At 40.9% G+C, this 26,829-nt stretch overlaps 1 protein-coding gene across 1 annotated transcript; it reads left to right on the top strand.

Annotated features, from left to right (window-relative positions):
• The first annotated feature begins 793 nt into the window (after positions 1 to 793).
• Positions 794 to 23,587, top strand: crb2a (crumbs cell polarity complex component 2a). The gene is made up of 13 exons (XM_074690679.1): positions 794 to 892; positions 12,507 to 13,199; positions 16,053 to 16,248; positions 16,934 to 17,073; positions 18,004 to 18,174; positions 18,249 to 18,362; positions 18,468 to 19,421; positions 19,550 to 20,121; positions 20,526 to 20,691; positions 20,800 to 21,670; positions 22,670 to 22,786; positions 22,882 to 23,008; positions 23,136 to 23,587. Exons 1-13 carry the CDS (start codon positions 826 to 828, stop codon positions 23,355 to 23,357), a joined length of 4,410 nt encoding a protein of 1,469 aa, XP_074546780.1. The 5' UTR covers positions 794 to 825; the 3' UTR covers positions 23,358 to 23,587.
• Positions 23,588 to 26,829: the final 3,242 nt, after the last annotated feature.

Genomic DNA, 26,829 nt, shown 5'->3' with positions numbered 1-26,829 from the left:
AGAGTTCATCAAATAACTCCCAAAATATTCAGTATCCATAATGTAATGTTTTTAAACAACAGACTGCTTAAATAGTTAAAACATTTTATGACTAAGCAGTTTAAAGTTTGTTTTTTGTAAGTCTTCACATGTTATCTGTGTTTGATATGTCAGTATTGTTTTAATTAGAATATATTTTCAAAAATACTTATTTTAGTTACCCAAACATAGCGATTTTAAATGTTTTATTTGAAATTTTAAATTAACGACAAATTTTTGCTAATCCTTCAAATGTAAACCATCTTTACTGTCACTGCAGCTCAAAATCAAAAGATGTGGATAAATTATATTTGGTTTTAGTCCCGAACAAAGAGACTTAGACATGTCTATTCATTTTTAATTTATAATGCACTTTCTTCCCCAACAAACTAACACCTCCTGCTGTGTTACACTTAAAGCATGCCTTGATCTATGATCTTTCTTTGACATACTGGGTTTCCTCTTTCTTGTCTCCTCTTTTACCCATCTTATGCAGAGTTTCTTTGTGTTCAGTTTCAGTCCCAGCAGGTGTTGGTGCAGCTCCTGTTGATCCAGCTCTTGTTTTCCCGCCGCCTCCCGTCTCTCTCGGCTGATTAGACTCAGAGTTTGGAGCAGGGAGGGCAGTCTGTGTCACTCCTCTTCATTAGTGCCCAAACACAGACAGAGCAGTATGCCAGATAGTGAACACAGAGTACACACTCAGCAAGGAGCTCCTCCACCTCTCTGCAGCATGCCAGGACTGTAGGATCCTTCTCCTTCTACAGATTAACTGTGGTCCTGTGCAGACCAGGTGAGCCAGGTTTCAGCATGGAGCTTGGAAAAGTTCACCTGAACCTGAAGACGCTGCTGCTGACCATGATGATGTTCAAATGGGGTGAGTGGACACATCACTTCTCTGATTGATATTTTCTTTTCTCATGATCATTTTTGTATTCTGAAGGAAAACCCTGAGTGCAAATCCCCGGAAAATCCCACCCTGCTGGTTGTTATAGAGTTTAAAGTTTAATCCTGTTCCTGTGAAAGCAACAGGTTGCAGAGAAAGATTTACTGCAGAGTCATTAATACCAACAGAAGCAGTTTCCTCTCACGTCTGCTGTAATTAAAAATCCTCACAGTGTGTGGATTTGATCATTTCTTGAGGAGGATTCTCCCTTTCATTAACCTGAAAGTTATCAGGAGCAGCTCTCAAGAGAGCGTTCTCAGAGATGCTTGCACAGCTCCAACAAAAGAGCACAAGTGGACTGTGGGAGGAGGGATAAGTTTGTGCTCCCACAGACTCAAATAGATGCAGACAAGTTTGGGGGGGTTGTTACAGGCATAATTAAGGAGGATGAGAACGCCAAAATGTCATCAGGAGAACCCTCAGTTACACTAACGCAGAGGTAGAGACGATGAGAAGCAGGGAGTTGTTTATGACACATGGAAACAAGGAAAGTTTTGGATATTAAGAGAAAAGGGCTAGAATTTAAAGCTAGGTGTAGTTAATTGTAAATATGAGAAGAAGTCAAAGATTAAATAGAGTAAATGAATGGTTATTTGTGTGGATGGGAAGATGGAGTAAAAGCTTTGCCCATGGCTCACTGAGTCAGAAAAGTGTCATGGTAAATTAAGCTGAAATCACTAAAACACACACTTTTACACTTCATAAAACACAGACTCAACACACTGTCAAGGTAGCCACAGTTTGGAGAAACTTATTTTCCCGTAATCAGATATTTATGTTAGTTAATTAACATTAAAGTTTTGCACCTGAATCTATCTTTGCACATAAAAGTAAAGACAGTGATTCAAACAAGATCAATAACCGTGCAGCAGAACAGACCCTTACTCTGGTTTTTATCTGAAGAAACCGTCGTATGATTGGATGTTAAAGTGGAGGGTGTGGCTAATATTGAACGTTAGTTCAGGGGTTTTTTTTGGTTTTTTTACTTGCCCATTGTGTTGGATTAGACACATGACTGGTTGTGAATCCTCAGTCATGCATACTCACACAGAACAAACAGGGCAGAGCAGCTCATTCATAACTGCATGAACACAGACACAGAACCAGGTCAGAGAAAGTCTCTGACCCTCATCAGACTCCTGGACACTGCAGGGGCACCAGTGTGTCATTTCCTGAAAACAGCACCTACAGTAGGGAACAGGAACACACAAAGCTTTTTGTACTTTTTGTACTTCATTATGATGTGGCTTCATCTGTTGACTGGTGTGCTCTCCCTTTCTTGTCTCCATGGGTTTTTTTTAATGGTATAGACCTTTACCCCTCACATGCTGCACTTGAAATAACTCTATATTACAGGTTAATGAAAGAAAGAAGATGATGTAGAAAAACAGAATTTAATAGAAATATGACATACAATCAAGAATTTAAATTTTAACATGTTGTGATGGAACTTTTTTATTGGGCTTAAAATCATCTTCAGTGCCTCTGACCCCTCTTATATGTTGGCTAACACACGCAACAAGGCTGTGACAGCAAAGAGAAAAGGTGAAAATTCAGAAACATGTTCATAAAGTATATAAATAAAGGACGATGGTTGCAAATCAAAAAGAAAAAGGGCAAACCAAAAGCATTTAAAGCAAATTCATTAAAATGCAAAGCTAGTTTTGCAAATGTCAGCCAGCACATTTGGTCTTTTCCTCAATAAATGTAATTGATGAACACTGAAAAGGGGTTATTGTGCTATTTGTACCGTGGACCAGTTAGGGGATACTTTTGTGATAAACTCATCATTTAAGCAAGTCTTCTGAAGAAGTTTAAAAATTTCCACAGGTTTATATGAACATCCAGCTTTGTGACTTTATGTCCATGTTTAAAATATGGGAAAACAGCTTTTCACAAGTCACACTATATAACAATCATTACGAGTACAAAGATATTCATATGAAAGGTGCAATGATGCATCTACAAAAATGAGTAATAAGTAATATAAAGTAGTCATTGGCTAGGTTTTCTGTTTTAGTACTTTGTATCAGGTCCACTGTAAGTTTAAGTATGTAGTTTTTCCTTGGCTTCAATGGTGCATTAAAGTCATCATTATTATTATTATTATTATTATTATTATTATTATTATTATTATTATTATTATTATTATTATTATTATTATTTTTACCAAAACAAAGTTAAAAAAAAGTACAATTTTTTTATCACTTTTAACAAAAATAATAAAACACAGTCTACATATTTTGTGTGTAAAAGCAGTAGTAAGGTTGGTACAAAAATGTAAAAGGAGTTGCAGAGACAGTTTTTATTGTGTAACCACAGAGTTACTGGGCTCTGTCATACACCTGGTGCGTCTTGGCATGCAGCGCAGGTGTCTTTGCTCTTTCTTTTATCTGATGCAGTCAGTGTTGTCAGGCCCAGTGCCTGTGTTGTGTGGATAGCAAATTAACCTTTGCCCACATTAGTGACCAGATTGTTTAATCCCTGTAACAAGCAAAATGTGGTGAGACGCATGCAATAGTCTTATTCTGTGAGATTACAGAGCTTAAGTACTCTGTTGTCATTTTTGTTGACTTTTGTACAGGGATGTGATTCAAGCTGTCTGTAGAATTTAATAAATGGTGGACAGGTCATATTTGAGAGGTGACTTGTTCAGCTCACATCATCTCAGAGTGTGCTTCATGAAACAGGAACTTGTAGGGAGGAGTTTGCAATACTGAGCTTTACTGATTGGTTGAACATTTCCAGCATTTTATTCCAGCTTCAGATCTTTGATGTTTATTATCTTAGGCTTAGAGAGTAAACATCTCTCCACAATGAGCTGCAGAGCCCAATTACAGCTGTTCATGCTCAAATTTGTCAAATATGATGTATGAAAGCAGACCCTCAAGTGAAAATAAATCGCAATTATATATTTTTTTCATCATGTGACCATATAAAACACCAAACACTGCGCATATTAACATGCATTCATACTCCATGCAGCGTCTTGTTCATCAGAGAATAAAACCGCCAGCAGGAGCACAGCTGTGCTTTATTTACACCAGAGGAAGCTTTTGGATAAGATCAGGAAGAGACATGGATCCAACCAACTGTCTTCAGGAAACACATTAACAATTTGCACTCTCGTTTTCAAAGAGTAAATTGATTATCTGATAATCGTCTCAGAGAGAGGGCAGAGACAGATTATTCAGATTAAGAGATGATATCATGTCATCGCACATTGAGCTGTGTGCCTCCAGCTGTGCTGTGTATGTGTGTATGTGTGTGGTCTCACTACAGGTTGGATCTGTATTTACTGTGCCTGTGTCCTGTGAATGACACACCTGTTTCCTCTGACCATCACCTCATTGACAGCTTTGAACCGTGTGTGTCGAATGGATTAAATGAATGACAGACAGTTTTACAGTTAAACAGGTGAAAAGTTCAGATGTGTGTGTACACAACTTCAATCTCAAACACCTGTAGCTTTAAAGTCAAATAAACTGGTCTCAGGTAAAGAGGGGTCAGAGCAGGAGAGAGGCGAAAGAGCCAGCAGAAGGAACAGTTTGTTTCAGTGTCCACTTCATGGAGCAGAGTTCTTCAGATGTTTCTCTGAGGATAGGGTTGGTTTCCAATCATAATAGCTATACCTGTTGTCTATGGTGTTGCAAAAATTTCAGGAAACTTCATTGAATATTTCCACTGAAATTTTAGCACAGGAATGTTTTTTTTTTGTAATTAACTTGATTTTTTTTTTATATCTAAGTTTTTATTCAACACAAAATTAAAATATGTTTTGCAGCTAGACAAAGATACATTCATTTTTCAGAAATAAGGACAACCAGTAAGACAAGTAAAACATATCGTTTTCAGAACAGTGTTAATGTTGAAGTAATGATAATAACAAAATTTCTTTAAAGCAATTTAAAAGAAAAATAAAATTAAATAAATAAACGAAAAACAAAATTGTATCAAAAATTAGAATGTCAGGGATAGTAACAAAATGAGAAATTTGCATTTACATTTACATGCATGTCTATGCCCCTTTCCACACACAAAAAAGAAAAATCTTCTCAAATACAATTCAAATCTCAATCAGGCTAACTGTAAATAACTTTATTTAAAAGTAATGCATTAGACAAGTTTGCATGCATGTCTGCTCATAACATAGCCAAATGTTTGATATTTACACATGTGTATGACCAGGTAAATGCTGTGAAGGTAAAATGTGGAAAATTCCTGTTAGTTCCCACTAATTTCTGAAAATTCCTGGAATTTTGCAACCCTAGTCATTAGGCAATATTGGTGATGCTACATGAGGCATTTGTAAGGGTGGGAACTATGAGTTACATGAACAGGAAATCCTTCATAGATTGGATTGTCTCATTTTGGCTGACTCTCAGGTTTTATTGCAGGCTAAGGGCCAAGATGGGCACTACCTGCTTTTTTTTAAGTCTTAGTCAAGTTTCTTGTGGTTTTGAGAGATAACAGCAAAATAAAAATCACATTTATTGACCCAAGGTGGGATCTCAAAAGCCAGAGGAAAGAACCACCATGAAACGTTTTTTTAATATCTTTAACATCCTAGTCAGGTTAGGTGTCCCTGAGTAAAATGTAGATGGTTTGACAGTAATGAAAATTTATTCCGTTTTTTTTTTTTTTCTGATGGTTTTATCGATTGAAGCAGATATTTCAGGATAACTTGAAAGAAGACAACAAAGGAGAGGACGAAAAGAAGAATAAGATCATGTGAAGGAGATTGACAGGAGGTGACAGAGGTGACACATGCGCTGACTGAAGCTCGGAGCTGTAATCTGTGCAGGTATCTTGCCACAAGGGGATTAGAGGAGCAGGGGGGATTGGCCCAAAGAGGCAAGAGGGATTACAACAGAGAAACACTCCAGAGGTCATGTAGACCGTCAAACCTGCTCAGGTGAAAGGGGGGGAGGGAAAGTAGGATGAAAAGTAGAGGTGGATGGAGGACAAAGAGACGGTCCTTGAGAGAGGGATCAAGGAGGGAAAAGCTGGGTACAAAGGACATCTGTTTGATGCTATAGATCACACATGATGCTAATTGTCCTGCTCTTATTTAACAAGGTCTCCACATTATTATTATTACTATGATATATTTTTAAGTAAAAGGAGGAGTAGAGGGTGAGGGTGGACACGCAGCAAAAGATTCAAATGTAAAGACGCTGCGACAAAGACTAGACTAGATCTAAAACTACAGGGTGGGACAGAAGTTTCCATTCATAGGGAAAAAAAAAACATTGTATGTTGGACAGTTGTTTTTATTTATATAATGTGTTCTATGTGATCACTATTGTTTTGAAAACGCATTAATACCTGAAACAATGGTTATCATATTGAGCATGATACATTAATAAAAATGGTTGTCCAGCATAAAACGTTTATTTTTCCTGTGTATGGAAACTTACAGCCCACCCTGTAGATCTCACTTTACAAGAAATTTAGCCAAAAATGCTGACCCCGTCAATTCCCCCCTTCAGAAGTTTGCTATTTCAGGCAGGAGATGAATTCTGGTCCACATCATGCCAGATGTTGCAACAGCAGAACTGAGATTCTAGGTTATGAGGTGTTCTGGTTTCTGGTTTCAGTCTGAGAAGCAGTAACCAATCAGGTATCAGCAGACTTTGGTGACAGCAGGAAAAACAGTCTGTATGAAGAGCAAAAGCAGGAGGAACACAAAACAACGCAATGACATCCTGGCTCCCATCAGCGGTAATCTGAGGACAATTTATTTCTGCATGCAAGGGCAGCTAACAGTCTGTTCTAGATTAAACGTTAACACTGAGACACCAATCTGCCTGATGCTTTGTCACCGAAGACAATGAGCGTTGAGGTTTTCTGACCTCCTGGAACGCATCAGAAATGTAGGCTCTCACTTCCATTTAACCCAAAAAAGTTGTTTCCTTCTTCTCCTGAGAACAGACCTGAGTAAATTTGACTTTTTATGAAGATTTCTGTGTCACAGTTTTGATTGAGCAACCCTGACTCCTACCCTAACCCTAACCTAGCGACACAAAGTCAAAGTTGTGGGCTGTGTAACTTTTTTTGCTTGCTTGTTTTTACAATGAAAACTGAGACCTGACCAATGGACTAACATGTGCGCCTCAAAAACGTTTTAGTAGCTCATTCAGTTGTTTCTATCAGGGAAATTTCCCCTGGAGAATGTGATGAACGGACATTTGAAGGTCATATTCTGCTGTCCCACAAAGAGGGTGAGGGTTGGTGTTTTTGGATCTGTTTGGGGGACATAAAGAAGTATATGGCCCTGGACCCTTGAGGAACAGTAAGTTTGGGCTGAGTCTATCAGAATGAATGCTAATGTTCGGACTGTTAAACAGCACTGAATTGGAGAGAGGGGTTTTCTTATCTGCAAAACAGAAGAATTGACCTGTTTTTTTTATAACGAAATGCCAGGAAACATTAAATCCCTCGTGACTCTTGATTGAAGGCAGTGTTCTGATTTGACTCGATGTTTGACACAACAACCTCAACTTAAGATTCTTATCAAGCAAGCTAAAGGATCACCACCTCACTCAATTAAAGTGTTTATCCTGAGCTCCTTCTTACATCCAGCAAAACCTAATCTGAACCGTCCGCAGCCACCTGGGACTCTTCCTGTCCGCAGGTGGCCCGCGTTCCCCTGCAGACCACTGTAATCTGCGAAGTTCAAACACAGTCAGTGATCATAATCTGTGAGTTCAAACACAGTTTATGTCAGCTGACTGAAAGAGCAAGCACATCAGTCAGAATTAGGAATGACAAAACCTTCTGCCTCAATAAGGTGATGCTGGGACGCAGAGGTAAAATGCCTTTCCTGGAACGCTGGCTTTACAGTCTGTACAAACTCCCAGCTCCGAGACTCTTTAACTACCTATTCAGACAAGGAAAAACTCCACAAAACATGTCAAAAAAGAGGCAGAAATTTCAGGAAAAACAACAACAAAGAAGAATTCAAAGATGGATGCAGTAGAAAGGGATGTCCTGTGAACATGAAGACCGAAGAAAGTCTCAGTCAAACTGTGACGCACTGATCACAAAAAAAGGACCAGTTATTTATTTATTTTTTGAGTCACTCAAATAATTTTTGATTGTAATCTGTAATATCTGCACAGAAAGACAGATTACAGCCTGTGCACTATACCAAAATGATGACTGAGCTGCTCTCACAACTGCAGCATGGAGCAAACCGTCGCTCTGGAAACATCACATGATGTCTGCAGGAGAGATTATACAACAATACACATCAGTTTTAGAGGATGGAAGAACAGAATTTTCCCAAAGAAAGGAGAAAGCACCTTTGTTTTTCAGGCCTTTGGATTAAGTAACCATAGCTTGTATTATCTCTGACTTCTGAAGTGGTTATAATGACTAGAACTGGGGGTGACTTCTGTAATCCTCTGTGACGGCTGAAGAAAGTCTGCAGACACTCTGAGCTGTTAGCAACACTGGGTCAGGAAAAGAAGTACGGAGGTGAGACCACCATCCATGATGTAGACATTGAATCGACAACACAAGGCCACGTGTGTGTGTGTCAGATCATCTGGTTTACATTTGGGAAAGAGGAGGCCTTTCTGACTGACTGTTGGAGTCCAGTCGCTTTGCTACTGAGGTTGCTTCTCATCATCGTGTCACACTGCTCAGTGTCACGCTGTGTCGTGACCCTACGCTGTTGAATGTGTCATCGCCTACGAAGCCAATTATTAGGAGACAACATAGTGGAAAGCTGACTCAACCTAACTTCTGGTCAACCTACACAAAGAGGCGGAGCTGAGGCGTGTTTTTAGCCTCCATGCTAACACCCTCAGTGTTGCCTCTTGGCAGTCAATGAAGCTGTGCCTTTGATGATGCCAAACCTGGGATCTTAACCCTTATATACTGAATGTATTATACTTAATACATGGTAAAAACCTGTTGAAAGTTAAAATAAATAGATAAATAAGAAAATATATATAATATATGTAAAAAGTATTCTTCCCCCTCCAGGATTATCATTCCACTTCAGGCAGCTGAAGTTGTATTTTGTCTGATTGTCATGAACCATCCAAACAACTTTTTCCTGGAAAATCTTTGATCTTTTTCCTTTACTAAAAACTTTAGTGGAAAAGTTGCCAAACCGCCCATTGCGTCAAGTTCCAACAAATTAGAATTTTCTGGCTATTTTTTGATGGGTCTGGCTTTTAAAGATCGTTACCGTCTGAACAAGTGGCAACCTCCAGTCTAAGAATATGAGACAATGTGGAAGTGCTAAAAATCTGCTGTTTCTTCAGTGTTCGCTTGAGGCTGGCTCCGGCAGTACCGGAAGTCACACACACACCCAAAAAAAAAAAGCCATTTTCAAAGCAGAAATTAACCTATTTACAGCCTGGTTTAAAAAAACGTCTCCTGTCTGAGTAATTTTATTACCAGCACCCACTGTTCAGGGGGTACATTTTTTTCTTACTCGGCCGTTCAGAGGATATGAAGATCGTGAGCTCCTCCAATAAGAGGCACAGCTGAGAGTCATGTGACCGACAGGCGCCCTATAGCTGTAGGCAAAGCCCTTGCCACTACCAATATGGCCGCTATAGCTGATGTGCTTCATTTTCCGTTTCAGAAACTGATGTGACGTTGGTGAGACTACGTCCATGTTTCTTACAGTCTACGCTTCTGAACCAATGAGCTAAATAAAAAATTATCATCATGTACAATGAGTGCTGAAATCAACACAGACCAAATCCACATTTTGTTAAACCTGTTAACAAGTTCTTTTTTACTTTTAAAACTGGCTTTTCGCAATGGGTATGTATGTGGTTTCAGGTACTTTTGTAACCAGCCTCAAGTGGACACTTGGGGAACTGCATCTTATAGTACTTCATTTTCCCCTTGTTTCACTTTGCATTGTTTTACACTGTGCTGTACACCTCACGCTTGTGAGTTTGTGTTTGTTGTTTTACTCGGGGTTCAGCTGTGACAGTCTGATATGTGTTGTTCCTTAATAAGTTGTGTTTATTGTCATTTTAGAAAGGACCAAAGTTATTGAGCATCTTGTTTTTGTCCATGTTTGCTCGTCATGATGTCAAACTCTGCTACGAATACAGTGTGACCTCCTCTCACGCTGAGGGTCCTCATTATTCCCCCCTCCCTCTCCATAACTCCCTTCACTGTTAATAACTTCCACTTCAGTGAGAATTTGGAAGCAGGACAATGATCAAAGTGTGAGGGGGGCTGGGAGGCTGATGGGAGCAGCGTGTGTGTCGATGGGTGAGGGGGGGGACCAGCTTAATAACTGGAATGTGGAGCGTTTATACATAGACTTCATGGCATTGGCTCATGAGGGCACACAGCATTAGCATTGTGTTTTTCACCCCTCCTTCAAATTAAAGTGTTTATTTTCACTGTGAACTGACAAACAGAAAGCCCACACCCCCCACCCCCACCTCCAGGCTTTGAGAGTAGAATAAAGCACAGTGTGGTCATTATTTACTCTGGCCACTAGCTGACTGAGACAACAGACAATTAATTCATGTCAGAAGATGAACCCAGCGTTCATTAATAGAGACCCAGGAAGCCGGGGTTCTTCTAGAGGCCATGGATAAAATATGAGACAATTGGACCCTAGGAGCAGTTCATGAAGCACCCCACTTACACCCCACAGTGTCAACGCAGGTGCTGCTTTTTCACAGAATTTTACATTTTCATCTCCATCCTAGACTTTTGCCTAGACTTCATCATTTGTTTCACCACATAGTCCTGTTCAAAACATGTTTTTCTGGAAACGTTACTCCATGGTTGTATTTCCTGAAACTGTTGTGTAATTTATGTTTAAGCTTGTTTTTTATAGAGGCATGATAATATCAAAGTCTATGAGGGTCAAAACACTTGAGGAACCGTGTACCGTCAGATTTATACTCCTTTCTAACCTTTGTTTTGATATCAAGCAGAGTTTAATTTGGGCAGATTCAGAGTACAATTTCTCGTCTTGACCCCCTTCAGTCAGACAAATCTGCCTTGGGACTTTATCTTGACTAACTCTTCTAAATAAGTCTTAGACCAATCTGGTGACCAAATCATTTAAATAAGTAAGATCTGAAATTATAAAGTGATGTGTGAATATTTTAATGTCTTATAGCTGCATTTTTGAGAGCAGAGCAGATCATGCAGTCAGGCCAAAAGGGAGCAGCTTGCTTTTGGAGTATGTGTTAACATAATAACACAGTGTTGATGTTTGATTTCATACATGACTACACAGCAGTCTGCGGGGTCAAAGTCCATCTTTGTTTGGGGTTTACTATAACTCACCAGTTCTCCAGAGACTTGAGACCAATGTTTCTTTTTACTCCTGTTTAATTTAAAAAATACTACAGGGGTCACGTTGAGGACAAGTTTGATTTTATGATATCAGATGAAGTTTACAAACTCATCAGTGATAAAGGAGAGTTTCAGTGAGAGTGGTTCATGAGTCCCAGGACAAGCTGGACCAGCGTGATTCAAGAATACACACTTGGAGCGGACAATGTGACGTCTACGAGGGTTTAGGTGTGCAGTGTTTGTGTGTGAGAGGGTTTAGTCCTACAGCGTGTGTGTGTGAGAGAGAGGGTTTAGTCTTGCAGTGTGTGTGTGTGTGTGTGTGTGTATGTGAGGGTTTAACACTCCTGAACATCAGTGCCAGGAAGGAGTGTGAGCAGATTAGTGGGCATGTCAGAAGGAATGAGAGGAACAGGTTTAAATAGAATCAGACACATTTGGTCGTTTAAGTTCATCCACTTGTTTGTTTCTGCTGAATGGAGACATTTAAGATTTGTCCCTGAAGGTCATGTGACTGACCTGACGTGAAACCACAGTCTCACAATGAATCCACATCCAGAAAACCACTTCAAGTTGTCAATCAGACGATAAATGCAAATAATTCAAATTTTGGTTTATATTTTTGAAATCACTTTGCAGTATTTGAAAACAAAACGCCGGGTAACAACAACCTGAAATGTTTTAAATCAATTCCTCTGATCATCAGCAGTTGTTAAAAAAATGTATTCATCAAACTTGATATAAACTGAAATTCCTTCATTGTCCACTAGAGACTGTCTCCTGCAGTGAGTCAGTCCCCATAGAAGCCCATGTTAAAACTTGAGAGCAGTTTGAGTGTCTTTAGCTCATTTCTTCATTCATGACACCTGCACGAACTGAATCGATACAACTGCTGAAAGACGATTAAGGATTAAAGCAAGGTAGAACTAAGGGCGTGGCATTTGATTGAAGGATTGAAACTGCCAGCCGATTGCTCATTCAATCCCTGAACTTAAGCTCCTGAGTATCTACCTCATCTAAATATGGCATCTTCCTGCTCCAAGAAAACAACTCAGCTTCAATCAAAATGTTGAGCTCGAGCTTCAGCTCATCAACCAATCAGTGATGTTCATGGTTTTATGCAAAAAACAGAGTATTCTGTGATGGACTAATTATTCTGAGCCACAGTAGACATCCTCACCCATCATCTTTGGTTGTGGAGTTAATTTTCTCTAATGCATAAATCATTCCTCATTTCCTTGTTTTCCAGGAATCCTTTGCAATGCCACGTCAGACCGGTGTCTGTCTGCTCCCTGTCAGAACGGAGCTTCCTGTGTGGACAACATGGATGACTATGCCTGTGTCTGTCCCAGTGGGGGGGTCAGATTCATGGGTAAACACTGTGATGAACTATACGATGCCTGCTCCTTTGCACCCTGTGAGAACTGCACCAGCATCCCAGGAACCCCCGAGTACCACTGCACCTGTCCAGAGGGTCTGACAGGTGATAACTGCACTGAGGAGGTGTATGAGTGTGAGAGTAACCCGTGCTCTGAGCCACGCTCTCTTTGCGTGGACCGGCTGAACGGATACTTCTGCAGATGTCCTGAGGGTTACGGAGGATGGGACTGTAGGACTCATGTGACGGATTGCATCGATGAACCCTGTAGGAACAACGGGACCTGTGTGCTGAAACCTGAAGGGTTTGAGTGTCACTGTGCACCTGGGTTTGAGGGGGACACCTGTGAGGAAGATGTCAATGAGTGTTCATCAGAGCCCTGTCAGAACGGAGCCATCTGTGTGGATGGGGTGGCAGAGTTTCACTGCTTCTGTGTGCCCGGGTTTCAGGGTTACAACTGTGAGATTGACATCAATGAGTGTGCATCACGACCCTGTGAGAACAACGCCACCTGCATCAATGAGAAGGACCACTATCTGTGTGAATGCCTGCTGGGGTTCACAGGTAAGTCAAAGGTTGATCTAAACCTGCCTGTGGCCTCTTTCCTGCATGTCACTCTCCACTTTTGTCCTGTTTCCTGCTCTATCCACTGTCCTTTCCTCTTTAAAGTGAAGGCATCAAATACCCCCATAAAATAAATAGATAAAATAATGATACTGATATAAAATCTTAAAAAACTGTAATTAGTAATGTCATAGGTTTTCTACCTGGTTAAATAAAGGTTAAATAAAAATAAAGTAATCCAGTAACTATAGTATTAGAGAAATGTTACTTAATTAATTTCAACTACTTCTGGATTACTCTAATACAAAACATGCTAATAAAGACAAAATTAACTAAATATCAATAAAAAAGACTAACTTTTGCCTTCTGTAAGACAAATGAACGATGTGAGACCAAGGTTGTAATAGTTAACTAAAACAAAACTAAAAAGGAAAACTAAAATTTAAAATACATTGCAGTTAACTCAAACTGATAAAAACTATAAAAGAAAACAAAAACGATAAGTAAACTAAAACTGTATCTTGTGTTTACAAAACTAACTGAAACTAACTAAAATTATAGAGAAAATGTCCTTAGTTATAGTTTTTGACAGTATTAGCCTTTAGGATTTAAATTAATCCGACACATTTTCCCAACCAATTTTACGACAGTTTTAGGCAGTTGTCAGTGCCACACAGCACCATCATAGTGACGTACTGGGACGTGCTTGTTTACTGCACTGACTGGCTGTGCGCTGTGCTGCAACCAAACATAGAGGAGCAATGAATTAGAGCATCTGTAATAGTTTAATTTCATCTGAGTCTGACTTTATTGTTACAGAGTCCAAGTTTCTAATTATTAAAGCTCATATTATATTGTTCTATATAATTTATGTTTTTTTATTTCTATTTAATTCACGTTAACATTATTTTACATGATTTATTTTTATATTTTTATATTAAGTTTATATTATTTTCTTGTGTTTAAGGCAGCAGCCAACAGTTCAGTATCAGCATTGACTGAGCAGTGAGCACTATGTTGGACTTGAAAATAAACAGTATTACAAAATATTTACTCTGACTTTTTTGAATCCTGCACCTGGTTAATAAGGTATGAAAAACTAAAACTAAACTAAAACTAAGCCTTGTTGCAAAAATTAAAACTAAATAAAAACTAGAATGCCCACTCTAAAACTAATTAAAACTAAACTGTAATGGATAAAAATTGTCAAAACTACCTAAAACAAAACTATAATGACAAATCCAAAACTATTTTAACCTTGTGTGAGACTGACTTACAGACTAACAATAAGAAAGGGGAGGTTCTAAACATCTTCTGATGAGTAACATGAATATGATTTCTTTTATTGTCCTCATTTTGAATTACACTATGATCCCAGAAAACGATCAGGAGGAGAAGTGACAATCATTTGCATGGCGTTAGTTTCACCTATCTCTGATAGTTAGTAATAATTACAGAGGGTGTCATGAGTTATTAATCCTGTATTCAAATTTCCACCCCGTGAAAGCATTTTTCCTTTAGAGGCCATGTTAGCCACTTTGAGGTTTCACAGGCCACAGTGCTTTGAATCTCCTAGTGTCATAGTGGTGTGCACACAGGTCATGTGTGAGACATGCACACGCCATCTCTCTCCATCTCTCTTTATCTCTCCATTTTTGATGAAGTGTCTATGAGCAGTTGTGTAAGACACACTAACCAAAGGCAGCATATACCTGCCCCCGTCACCTCTCTCTGGAAATCTTCCTCTTTCTGCAATGAAGGTTGTGATCATACCAAGGTTTGCAAAATAAAGTTGGAAACTTTAAATGGGACTTTTTTGGAAATTGATGGGAATCAACAGGAATTCGGGGAATTTTAAAATTAACTGCATTTATTCAGTCATATACATTCATAAATATTTAACATTTTGTTTTTTGTTTATAGAAACATGTTTAACACAATAGTTTTAAATCAAATTGATAACAAGGGGAAAAAAAGAAGAAAAGTTCTTGAATTTCAAGATAAAACTTCCCGGGAAAATTCCCATTCCAACCCTTTGCAACCCTAATTACTCCTCACTTTTGCATCTCGGTTTCTGCACATGCCCCATGAGAAAAATGTGTTAAAGTTATGGTGATCATAAAACTTTTCTCAAGTTTAGTTTGATTTTTTACGAGAAAGGATGAGCTAATAACACTGTTCTTACTAAATCATAGTAAAAATTCATACACTTGAATGTTCATTGACTTCTGTATGGTCCCGTACACACAGCAGATAAAAGTGACATGAGACCTGAAAAGAAAACCTTCAGTGATTCAGATGTTTCAACACGAAAGAAATCGGACATGGTGCTGTTTTTTTTATATCTCTTGATTTAGATTCATCAGCTCCTCCATCAGCTGGATGCAGGTGTTTTCTAATTTGTCATCATGAATCATCTCCTCAGAAATCACATCAGCAGTGACAAACACTTCCTGCCCTCTGACAGACCTTATTTTCTCCTCTGTGTCTTGTTCAGTGGTTTGTTAATCCCACAGTGTTTAGTTTGTTCCTGATAACCGCAGCACGAGGAGTATTTTAAGTGCTCCCTGAGATGTTTCTTATCTGAGGCTCAGATAAAGTGAAGGAAAAACACTCTTGTCTTTCTTTTCTTACACCCGTTTCTTTCTGCAGAGCCTGCTCTGTGTCAGAGGAGCTTCATGTTATCAGAGAGTGTTCATTCAGATCAGCAGCTCAGCATTCCCGTCTGTCCCGCCTCAGTCAGTCTGTTCAGAAAAACATAATCAGCTCAGAACAGACACACTGGTAGAGCCAGACGGATCATTTAACAACAACAACAACATTCATCATGTACCTTCCCTCTCCCTCCATCAGGAGTGAACTGTGAGCTGGAGATTGATGAGTGTGAGTCCAGTCCCTGCCGTAACGGAGCGACCTGTCATGATCTGATCGGCATGTACTCCTGCGACTGTCCACCCGGGTTCAGCGGTGTCCACTGTGAGGTGGATGTTGATGAATGTGCCAGTGATCCCTGTCAGAATGGAGCCGTCTGTCATGACATGGTCAACAGGTAATCCACTGGACCTAACTTTACCTCCATGAGTACAGGAACAGTGTTTTTAGCCTCCTGTTTCTGTGGGGCTCGACAGTTTTATGTGTTTGTGCCAAAGCAGCTCAGAGTCTCATAATCCATCTCTCTCACTGAAGCATCCAAAAAATGTCTTTGTTTGGTTTTAATGAGCCCATACCTTTTATTGACCCCAGCTTCAAAAATTTTGGCAGAAACATAAAGTCATCACAGTTTTACAAGAACTGTAGTTCTTCCAGTGTCCACTAGAGACAGGCCCTGCAGCGAGTCAAGCCTTATGGAGCCACACATTAAAATGTCTGACTGTACAGCAGAAATAAACACGTTTATAGACGAATACAACACACTTCAGGGCTCCCTAAATTGATGGCTGTGCCAATATTTTGCAGGACGATTCCTTTGTTTCCTGTGATGAAATGATAAAATTGGCTTGCAGTAGTTGGGTGGTGTAGTTAAACTTCAACACAGTAAGTGGCAGTAATGCACCTCAACAGTGGTTATCAGAGCAGTAAATGAAAAGTCAGGGATCAGCTGCAATCTTGGGATAGTTTTTGGACTGGTGATTCACATTTGTTCAGAGGAAATATGATTCATATCCTTCTGCTCATTCATTTCTTCTTTTTCTTTTTATCTTCTGTGTTGTTAAATTTCTTTATGTCTGTTTCAGCTATGAGTGTGACTGCACAGACACTGGATTCGAAGGTGACCTCTGTGAGGTGGACATCCCCGAGTGTGAATCTGATCCCTGTCAACACGGGGCCACATGTATGGAGAGAATCAATGGATACATCTGCCTCTGCTGGCCAGGTACTGAACTGCACCCTGCGTGTTAAACATGTAGAAGTAGCTTGAGGAAAGGCGCAGACACTTGAATGGAACTGTGGATGGTTTTTCTCTTACTCTGAAACTTGAATTCTAAGCTTTGGATTTTGACATAGCCTGAGATAAATACACAGGAAGCATGATGAATATAATTTTATCAAAGCCAGCATTTTGATTATCTTACTTTTTGTCTCCTTAGAAATTGTTAATTACAACCCTAACTTTCTTCAGAACTTTCTTATTTCAATTTAGTACAGCAAAACATCACAATTTGGGGCCTAAAATATAAATTAAAAAAATAATAATTTAAATTAAAAAAATAAAAAATCTGAATCTGACTGTAAATTCTTCCAAGCAGGGATGAGTACTTCACCAAATCTGTATGAGACTGTCTGGAATGATGAGGTCATGATACAGGGATGTGATGGGCCTAAAACACCAAGGTCCACCCATAGCTCTGCTCCCTACAGGCCTCCATAGGGCTGACCAATCAGAGAGAAGAGGGTTTGTTGGTAGGGAAGCCATAAAAAGACAAAAGTGAAAATGAAGCAGACGCTTAAATAAGGTTTTTCTAAAACGTCAGTGTGAAAAAATTTAGATTTTTTTTAAAGTGAATTATGTAAAGCTAACACAGAGGTACCAGAGGGATTATCCTGGAAAAAAATAAATACAAATGAATCAATAAATACAAAAATTAAAAGCTGAAAAGCACCTCTTTAAAAAGTGTTGATAAATTGTGGATAATGTTCTGGCATGGTGCAATAAGCAGAACAAATTGAACCTAGAAGTGTGGAGAAAGTTTATAAAAGCTGCTTTAGTACAAACAATAAGTCAAATATTAGCAAAGAATCACATATTTATTTGTGATTTCTGTTGTAAAATTTGTTTTCTTTTCTTGGTTCTTGTTCTCTTCAGGTTATGAAGGACAAAACTGTGAGGCTGACATAGATGAGTGCGCTGAGCATCCGTGTGAGAACGATGGAGAGTGCTTCGAGCGTTCAGATGCATCTCACTGGGAGCTGGACTGGGAGTTGAGCTTTGCAGATGCTGCTGGATACATTTGCCAGTGTCAGCCTGGGTTTGCAGGTCAGTCAAACCACAGAGCCTCTGTTCATTCCTCTACACAGCTGGAAAGAAACTGACCTTGTTCTCAATTACAGGAGAAAACTGCTCAGTCAACATTGATGAGTGTGAGTCTGAGCCCTGTCAGAACGGAGGAACCTGTGAGGATCAGATCAATGGCTTCACGTGCACGTGCTCAGAGGGGTTCTTAGGTGAGGCTGGAGGAGGATGTTGGGACTGACTGTAGGTGGGAACAGTTTGATTTGAGCCTTTATCCAGTTCATGTCTGTCTCTAACCATCGTCTGCCTCTCTGCAGGTGATCTGTGTGAGGTTAATGTTGATGAGTGTGAGAGTCATCCCTGTCAGAATGGAGGCTGGTGTGAGGACGGCCGGGCGTCCTACACCTGTCACTGTCCAGAGCCAGAGCCAGGGGAGCTTCCCTGGGGGGGCGATCACTGCCAGGTGAAACTGTACGGCTGTGTGGACCATGAGTGCCAGAACGGGGCCACCTGCCTCCCCAGGCTGGAGGACGGAGAGCATGTCCACACCTGTTTGTGTCCCCATGGTTACTATGACGACCAGTGCTCCACCAGGACCACCTTCTCCTTCTCCTCTCCTGGGTTCATCCACATCCAGGTGGTGCTGAACGAGCGACTCCGCAGGGAGGTGGAGCATCAGGGTCACCATGGCTACGGGATGCAGCTCAGGTTTAGGACCACCCTCCCTGACATGCTGCTCCTGTTCAGAGGAGACCAGGACACGCATCTCCTGCTGGAGATTGTTAACGGGGGCCTCCATGCCAAAGCCTCCTCTGAGGACACAGAGCTGGACGTGACGTTTCCTGGTCTGGTCAACGATGGAGACTGGAGGGACGCTCATGTGTTTGTGGATGACGAAGGTCTAGTTCTGGTTCTGAAGGGTCCCGGCTGTGACAGGGAGGGGTGCAGGGTGATAGATGGAGGTGCTGATGAACCTCTCTTCCAGCCCTCAGAGGCCTTTTCTCAGGTGTATGTGGGTGGAGCTCCAGAGGAGCTGTTGGAGATCTCTGCAGGTGCCGTGGGTTTCATCGGGTGTATGGAGGACTTGATGATCGACTCAAAGCCCATCCTGCCCCAGACTCTCCCTGAGGACCAGGGCCATGAGCTGGGCTGCAGTAAGACTGAGTGGTGTAAACCCGATCCTTGCAATGGACATGGACTCTGTGTGGACCTGTGGACCAGCTACAGGTGTGACTGCGACAGACCGTTCCACAGTGAGAGCTGCTCAGAGGGTAAGAGCTTTTAATATCAGTGAGCTTCCTAATAGACCTCATCAAACCTGTCCCCATGGGGTCTAGATACATAACTGTCTAATAGTCCTGATCTATGAGTAATTTGAACCTTGTCCCTTCCCTGACAGAGTATCCTTCATGGACGTACAGCCACGAGGAGACGCAGAGTTTCAGCTCCTACGATGTATCAAAGAGCCACGGCAGCAGCTTCAACATCTCCTTCTTCCTGAGGACGTTGAAGACGGAGGGGCTGCTGTTCCAGCTCAGGAGACCCTCAGAGGAGGGGGGACTGGTGTTCTTCTCAGTCTACCTGGGGATGGGCCGGGTGTTTGTCAGCTCCCTCCCCAACAGCTCCCCCCTTACAGCTCCGGTGTTTGTGAGCAGTGGAGAGAAGATGCTGCTGCAGGTGGAGGTCAAACACAGAGAGGTGATCTTTGAACATGCAGGGCTCAGGTACGGCATTGGTGAGATCCCTGAGGTGGAGGTGAACAGTGGGGATCAGGTTTATGTAGGAGGACTACCAGGAGATCTGGACTCTGGTGCATGGGGTGGACATTACAAAGGCTGCCTGCAGGACCTGCGTTTAGACTCTGTGCACCTGGATGTGGATGCCTGGAACAGCTCGGAGGAAGAGGAGGTTTATTTACCCAGTGATGCTGAAAACGTGAAGATGGGATGCATCAGTGATGACACCTGCAAGGTGAGAACTTAAATCGGCTCTGGGGTGTTGAATGATTTCATGTATCCTCAGGTCTGTTTGTCTGTCTAATGTCTAATCCTGCTGCAGAGACAGAGTCCATTGGTCATGGGACACTGTAAGAATCTTAGTCATCACAAGGTGTCACTGAACATAATCTCTTTTTCACTTGAAGGATGTAAAGAAGAACAGCTTGCCTCCACTTCCTCTTGTTGTACAAAAGTGAAGCCAGAATCTTCTCTCATTATTTTTATCATGTAAGCTAGGATTGCAAAGCCTTTACAGCTACCTCAAAATGTCAGTTCGATTAAAACCAAAGTGACATAAATCTTTGGAAACCGTTGGACAGTTTTCATCAGTGTCTGTTTTTTCTTGATGAAATGAAGTACCTGTCTGTCTCTCTACAGGTGGAGCCTTGTCTTCATGGTGGACAGTGCACTGTCACGTTCAATGACTTCACATGTTCCTGTCTGGATGAGTACAGGGGAAAGATCTGTGAGACACGCGTGTGGTGTGTCAGTGATCCTTGTGTGAATGGAGGACTCTGCGTGGACCTGCACGACGGATACGAATGTAAGAACATCAGAGATTTTTCCTTCAGAAAACCTTTACTTGATGCCGTCTCTGTGAGGTGAAAATGTTCAGGTCACAAAGATTTTTTTTTTCTGTGTTGACCTTCAGGTGTGTACAACGCCACGTTTGAAAACAACGCCGTTCATTACACCGCTGCGGGCTCGCTGTCTGAGCCGGTCTCTTTCATCTACATGGAGCTGAGAACGCGCTCAGAGAACGCCGTCCTGCTGAGGGCGTCCTCAGGCTCAGACCTCCTCCTGGTGGGCCTGCTGGACTCCTCGGTGCAGGTGGAGATCCACACAGGGAACAATGTGGAGACTCTGACTTTTACAGGTGTTCGACGTGTGGCTGATGGGAACTGGCACCGTGTGAACATCTCACGGGCAGATTTGGGGCGTAGAACATCTCCATGGGTCATCACTGTGGATGGGATCACAGATGCTAGCAGCCTGCCGCAGAGGACAGGAAGTTTACGCTTTCTGAATGAGAAGGGGGCCATGGTTGCCATTGCAGAGAGCTTCACCGGGTGTCTGGGGGCAGTCAGGGTGGGTGGGGTCTACCTTCCCTTTGTGGATGACCATAAAGCTCCTCAGAAGTCTCAGTTCCACCTCCATGGTGAACCACACATCAGTTTGGGCTGCAGCAGCGCTCCTGTGTGCGCGTCAGGCCCATGTCTGAACGGCGCCACCTGTGAGGACCTGTTCAACAAGTTTGGGTGTGTGTGTGACCTGGGCTGGGGCGGCGAGCAGTGTGAGACGGACATGGATGAGTGTGCGTCTCAGCCCTGTGTGCACGGCAGCTGTAAGGACTACCTGGCAGGGTTTGAGTGCAGGTGTCACCCTGGGTACGTGGGGACACTGTGCGATGAAGACATGGATGAGTGTGAGCATCACGCTTGTGAGCACGGAGGCACGTGTCAGGATGGAGAAAACGGTTACACCTGCATCTGCCCTGAGGACTACAGAGGCCCCCTGTGCCAGTAAGAGCTCGCATACCATCACAGGGTGAAACAACACCAACAGTTAGCCTCTAAAAAGCCTTTATGACTAGGGATGGGAATCGAAAACCGGTTCCTGTTGAGAATCAATAAGAAATGTTTCAATCCATCAATATCATTAGCCTTTGTGCTTAACGATTCCCTTATCAATTCTTTACATTGTGCCAGAGCCACCGTCGACTAGTCTGCTGCAGCTATCTTAGCTTAGCAGTTTGATAACGTTTCCCAAGAAAAATCTGTTTCAGGATTTTCAGCTTGAAGTTTTACTGAAGAACTGACTCTATGGAGAAATTTACATTACACTCTCTCAGGAGATTCATATTCATTACATTCAAAATGGTATAAATCACTTTATTTACCAAAATAACAAAATAGTACAAGCTTGATGCTAAGGTATATGGGAAACTGCATTGATATGCTAGCAGTTAGCATACATCAGTGTAACTTCAGCTTCTGAATAGAATTTCAACTTTCATCACAGAAACATATCACATCAACTCTTTGTAAAAAATACTTAAAAAAATTTAAATGTCAAAAGCTAACAGACAATTGAAAGGCTCATGGCTGACTTCATAACTACGGAAAGCTTCCAAACAATTTAAACCATTGCTATAACCACTTTGAGACACTAGATGGCCTACTTTAATTATTAATATATTATAACACAGAATATCAACGTCACATTGTGTGAAATTTTTACCTTTTTCGGTATATTTATGCCCAGAAATATCCAGACTCAGGGACCAATTACATTTTATTCACTTACAATATAAACTCAATTAAATGTTGTTGATAGAGAAAACCTGTAAAGCTACTTTTTGTACCAAGAGAATTCACATCAGGAATTGATAAGGGAATCGTTAAAGAACCAGATTGATAAGCAGAATCAATAAGGGAATCGGTATTGACAAAATCTTATCAATTCCCATCCCTATTTATAACTTCAGCGTTTTTTTAATTCTGGTCCCTTTAATCCACCAGGTGGAGCTATCCCCCGATCCAGTGTGGTGAAGACCTTCAATGCGCCAACGAAGGGATCTGCACTGAAGGGCTGTGGGGCGCTAACTGCACCTGTATGCCTGGTTTTACAGGGAGCAGGTGAGCGTGTCTGTTTTAGGCTGATCTCTTTAAAACGTTACCTCAGGTAAATCAGGTGGATGTGTTTTTATACTTTTGTGTTTTGTGCTCCTCAGGTGTGAGCTGGAGGTCAATGAGTGTGAGTCCAACCCCTGCAGAAACGGAGGGTCCTGTTTAGATCGATTCAACATGTTTGTTTGTGAATGTCTGCCAGGTTACAGCGGACCAACATGTGACACCAACGTAAGTCTGCAACATTCTTCTTCTTTGGGATTTTACAAACTTAAACCAATAATGCAAACAACAAAAAGGAACTTCACTGTAGACCCTCTGTGATGACAAACCTCTCTTGTCTTCTGGGTCTGTGCAGAAACAGGCCCGCTCTCAAGGTGTCCCGTGGCTGATGGTGGCCATCCCTCTGCTCTGCTGCTGCGTGCTCATCCTCGTCATCGGTCTGACCTTTATGGTGCTCACAGCAAGGAAGAAGCGTCAGTCTGAGGGGGCGTACAGTCCAAGCGCTCAGGAGCTGGCAGGGGCCCGGTTAGAGATGGACAGCATGCTGAAGGTGCCGCCTGAGGAGAGACTCATCTAAACATGGCTCAGACTGACACACAGAGAACAGTCATTGAGGACACGAGCTCTGCAGACTTAAACCTTTGCCTCCTCCCAGCACCTGAGCTCTGTGGAGGGACGTTTGTGATGCTGGATAGAGCCCCCCCTGCTGGTGGGGAGCAGGTACAGGCTCAGTGCTGCTGAATGTGTTGAACACCTGTAGCTGCTTGGAGAGGAGATGGAGTTGTTTGCACTACAGAAACTATTTGATAGGGAACAAAGACAATCTGCTGTATGCGTCTACACACTGTAGTTTGTCTCTCACAGGGTTTTAACCTGTGGGACACATGCTGGACTAGTCCACAATTTAAGGGCTTTATCTCAAGACGGAGGATGTTGGACATGCAGGACTTCAAAGCTGCTGTTCCTTTTCAGGCCACTAGAGGCTGATGCTTGAAAAATTTTGTGTTGGGTTGGTTTGAAAAGTATTGCTCAAGGGCAGAACATTTTATTTTTCTAGTTTTGATGTCATGTGCAAGTAAAGGTGTACTTGCTTTATGTTTTTTTTTAATTTTTATTGTTGCACAAAATAATGTGAACAGAGGAGCTGGAAAAATCACTCAAAGGCTGGTTGTAGGCAGCCTGACGTGTGAAAGGATCTCCCGCTGAGTGTGTTCGCTGCTTGACACTAGAGCTTTGATCCAGAGACAGAGAGCAGTGCTCCTTCACTACAATTCAATAAATACCTGGCCCAAAGTGTGCAGCACTGCTAAAAAACTGAAATCTTATCAAGTGTTTTTGTCTTATTTTAAGTAAAAGCTGTCTTTTTAGACTTAATATGAGCCAGTCCAGAAAAATGTCTTGTTTCATGTTATTTAAAGACAAAAATGAGGTCTGTATTGTTTGTAACAAGTAAAAAAAAATGTCAACAGGATAAGAAAATTTTGCTTGAAAATTTGCTTAAAACTAGAGTAAGGACTTAATATGAGTCATTTTGTCTTGTTCCATTGACAGATGTTTTTTTTTAACTTGTCACAAGCAATTCAGACCTCATTTTTTTTTGTCTTTAAATAACATGAACTAAGACATTTTTCTGGACTGGTCAGGTGATCAGGCTCAAATTAAGTAAAAAAAAAAAAAAAGACATTTTCTACACAAAACAAGACAATACTTGATAAGGTTTCAGGTTTTGCAGTGCGGTTGATGATTTATTTGTGGCTTTTTGACTGATTAGGTTATTAAAATAAGTACAGTCAGGCGCTAAATAAATGTCACACCTGGTTCAAACTGTAGGGGATAGCAAACCACCTGTTACACTTTCAAGTCCCTAGTTTTGGACCATAAAGAAAATATGGTTACCAAACAATTTCCCCTCTATGAAGCGTGTTGCTGGGTGAGGTGAGAAAAGAAAACCAGTCAGCATTATGCTATAATGTGAAAAAACATTCCTATTTTTAGGTTATTACAACAACATATTTCAAAATATCCAACAGTTATTTGTATTAATGTTATAATGAGATGAGTTTTGGGTGGCAGTGGACTCCAGTTGATGGGCATTTGTTGTAGTGAACTAGCACCACCATAGTCCCACATTTACAGTATGTAGATGCACCACAATATTGTGATGTATCAGAAGACTTCATAATTTCTCCATGTTAAACTATCTGTTATCTGTTTCCCACTCAAAAATGGGTTTAAAGACAGGATTAACCATGTTAAACATAAAACCTTTAACATTACTACAACAAGAGTTATTATTTATTACGTTATACCTTGATAATAGTGGGTTATATCATTATAACAAGAACATTTTCATCTTATAAGTGAAAATTTTGTATGTTATCAGATGAAAATGTCATTTTTTTAAATGTCATAACCTGATACCGACCCTTTTTCCCCTCCTAAAGCAAAATGCTTCCATAACCCACCACCCAAACTGAAAAAAACAATAAACACTGTTTTAAACCTGAGCTGCAGATGTTTCCTGGCAGCTTCACCGAGCTGAGTGTAAATTAGTTTGCTCTGAGCGCAGCCTGATGTACAGTCTGATTTTTTTCTTTGTAAAGTTTGTATATTTGTTTATTTGGGAGTTTCACAGGATTGTAAGTTTTACTGTTCTTGCTTCACAAAGGGAGTTTCTGCTGGTGTCTTTACACAAATCTGTTCACTCAGTTTTAAATAAAGTCAAGAAGTTTCAGTTTCCTGAAGAGGAATGGTAAAGCCTTTTCTGCTGATCTGAAGAAACTATCCTTGAAAGTGATTTGAGAGAATCCTGTCACACTGAGGTGTGAACAATGTGAAGCTCTCTGTCAGTGGATTTTTTTTTTACATGTTAGCTTTGAGTCTGGATGTACAGAGGGTCTGTGCTGCACTACATCTCTGTTCTTTATTTCTGTACATAAAAGTAAAATTATGCAATAAAATGAAAAACTGTCTCTGAAGTCTTCTAACTCTTCATCAGCGAGCTGAATCCCAGGAGGTAGCTGTAGACTTCCCAGCATGCTTAGTGACAAGCTTCAAAATTAAAGGCCCATCTGAACAAATTCATCCTGTCAGACAAAAAGCTTTCTCTCCTTAATATTGATATGAACAGGAATATGAGATCCTTCTGCTTTTAAAAGCAAACTTAGTGATTTCAAGATTTTAATCCAGCCGCTCAGACTCAGAGGGGGAAAATCTGACGTCTTGTGGCTTCAAGATGCAACCAGCACAAAGTGAACTTTTCCTCCTTAGTTTCACATGGTACTCCACAAAGGAGCACTCTGTAAATGTATCGGATTGGATAAACACTACATCACTAACATCAGCTGGATGTTAGAAGAGTCATCATAACAAGAAACAGGAAACACGTTCACTCAGAATTCAGGAGTTTTGGTTTTGGCTGCTGAGTCTAGTGATGAAATGAACCAACCATAGCCTTAAACCATCATACTGAGCTAGGCTATCACATCTGAGTTATTTTAAACTGTTGACTTATCTTTAATTACCTCTGCCAAAGAGGTGGTGTTTTTAGGAGAGTTTGTTTGTTTGGCTGTTTCTCAAAAAGTAACGAACAGATCTTGATGAAATTTCCAGGAAATGTTCAAAATGGGATAAGAAAGAAATTATCAAATTTTGGAGGTGATCTGGATCACCATCTGGATCCAGGATTTTTTCTAAGGATTCTTTATCGTTGTGAGATAGGGCCGTTTTCACCATATGTGTATATAACTCCACCATAAAGGGTCAGATTGCTTTGCAAAACAATACAAGACAAGGTCACCATAATTTCTGGCAGATGTAAAAGTACGATCCAAATCCTGACAATATTCTGGATATTAAGATCTGGAATACAAAATATGTACTGAGTCATCATTTAACTTACAAATTAGGAAAATTAAATCACAATATGGTTAAATGGTTAAAGTTTGAAAGGGATAGGTTGTTTTTTTTTTTTTAGGAGCTGTGTGCTATTTGGTCCCTCTCAGCACACCATAGCTGAGCTGCTACAGCATCTTGCTTCTTCATGCTGC

The sequence above is a fragment of the Halichoeres trimaculatus genome, unplaced genomic scaffold (assembly GCF_033239565.1).
Source record: "Halichoeres trimaculatus isolate MK-OKI-2021-1 unplaced genomic scaffold, fHalTri1.1 fHalTri1_scaffold_16, whole genome shotgun sequence".
Classification (NCBI taxonomy): Eukaryota; Metazoa; Chordata; class Actinopteri; order Labriformes; family Labridae; genus Halichoeres; species Halichoeres trimaculatus.
The sequence above is the reverse complement of the archived record's forward strand: the minus strand, read 5'-3'. Positions and strand labels throughout refer to the sequence as shown.

What these genes read in the sequence shown, in the direction of transcription:
- crb2a (XM_074690679.1), top strand. Translation starts at nt 826, where the DNA reads ATGGAGCTTGGAAAAGTTCACCTGAACCTGAAGACGCTGCTGCTGACC. An exon ending in ATGCCTGCTGGGGTTCACAG is followed by an intron (nt 13,200 to 16,052) that starts GTAAGTCAAAGG and finishes TCCCTCCATCAG; the next exon opens with GAGTGAACTGTGAGCTGGAG. An exon ending in GTGCTCAGAGGGGTTCTTAG is followed by an intron (nt 18,363 to 18,467) that starts GTGAGGCTGGAG and finishes GCCTCTCTGCAG; the next exon opens with GTGATCTGTGTGAGGTTAAT.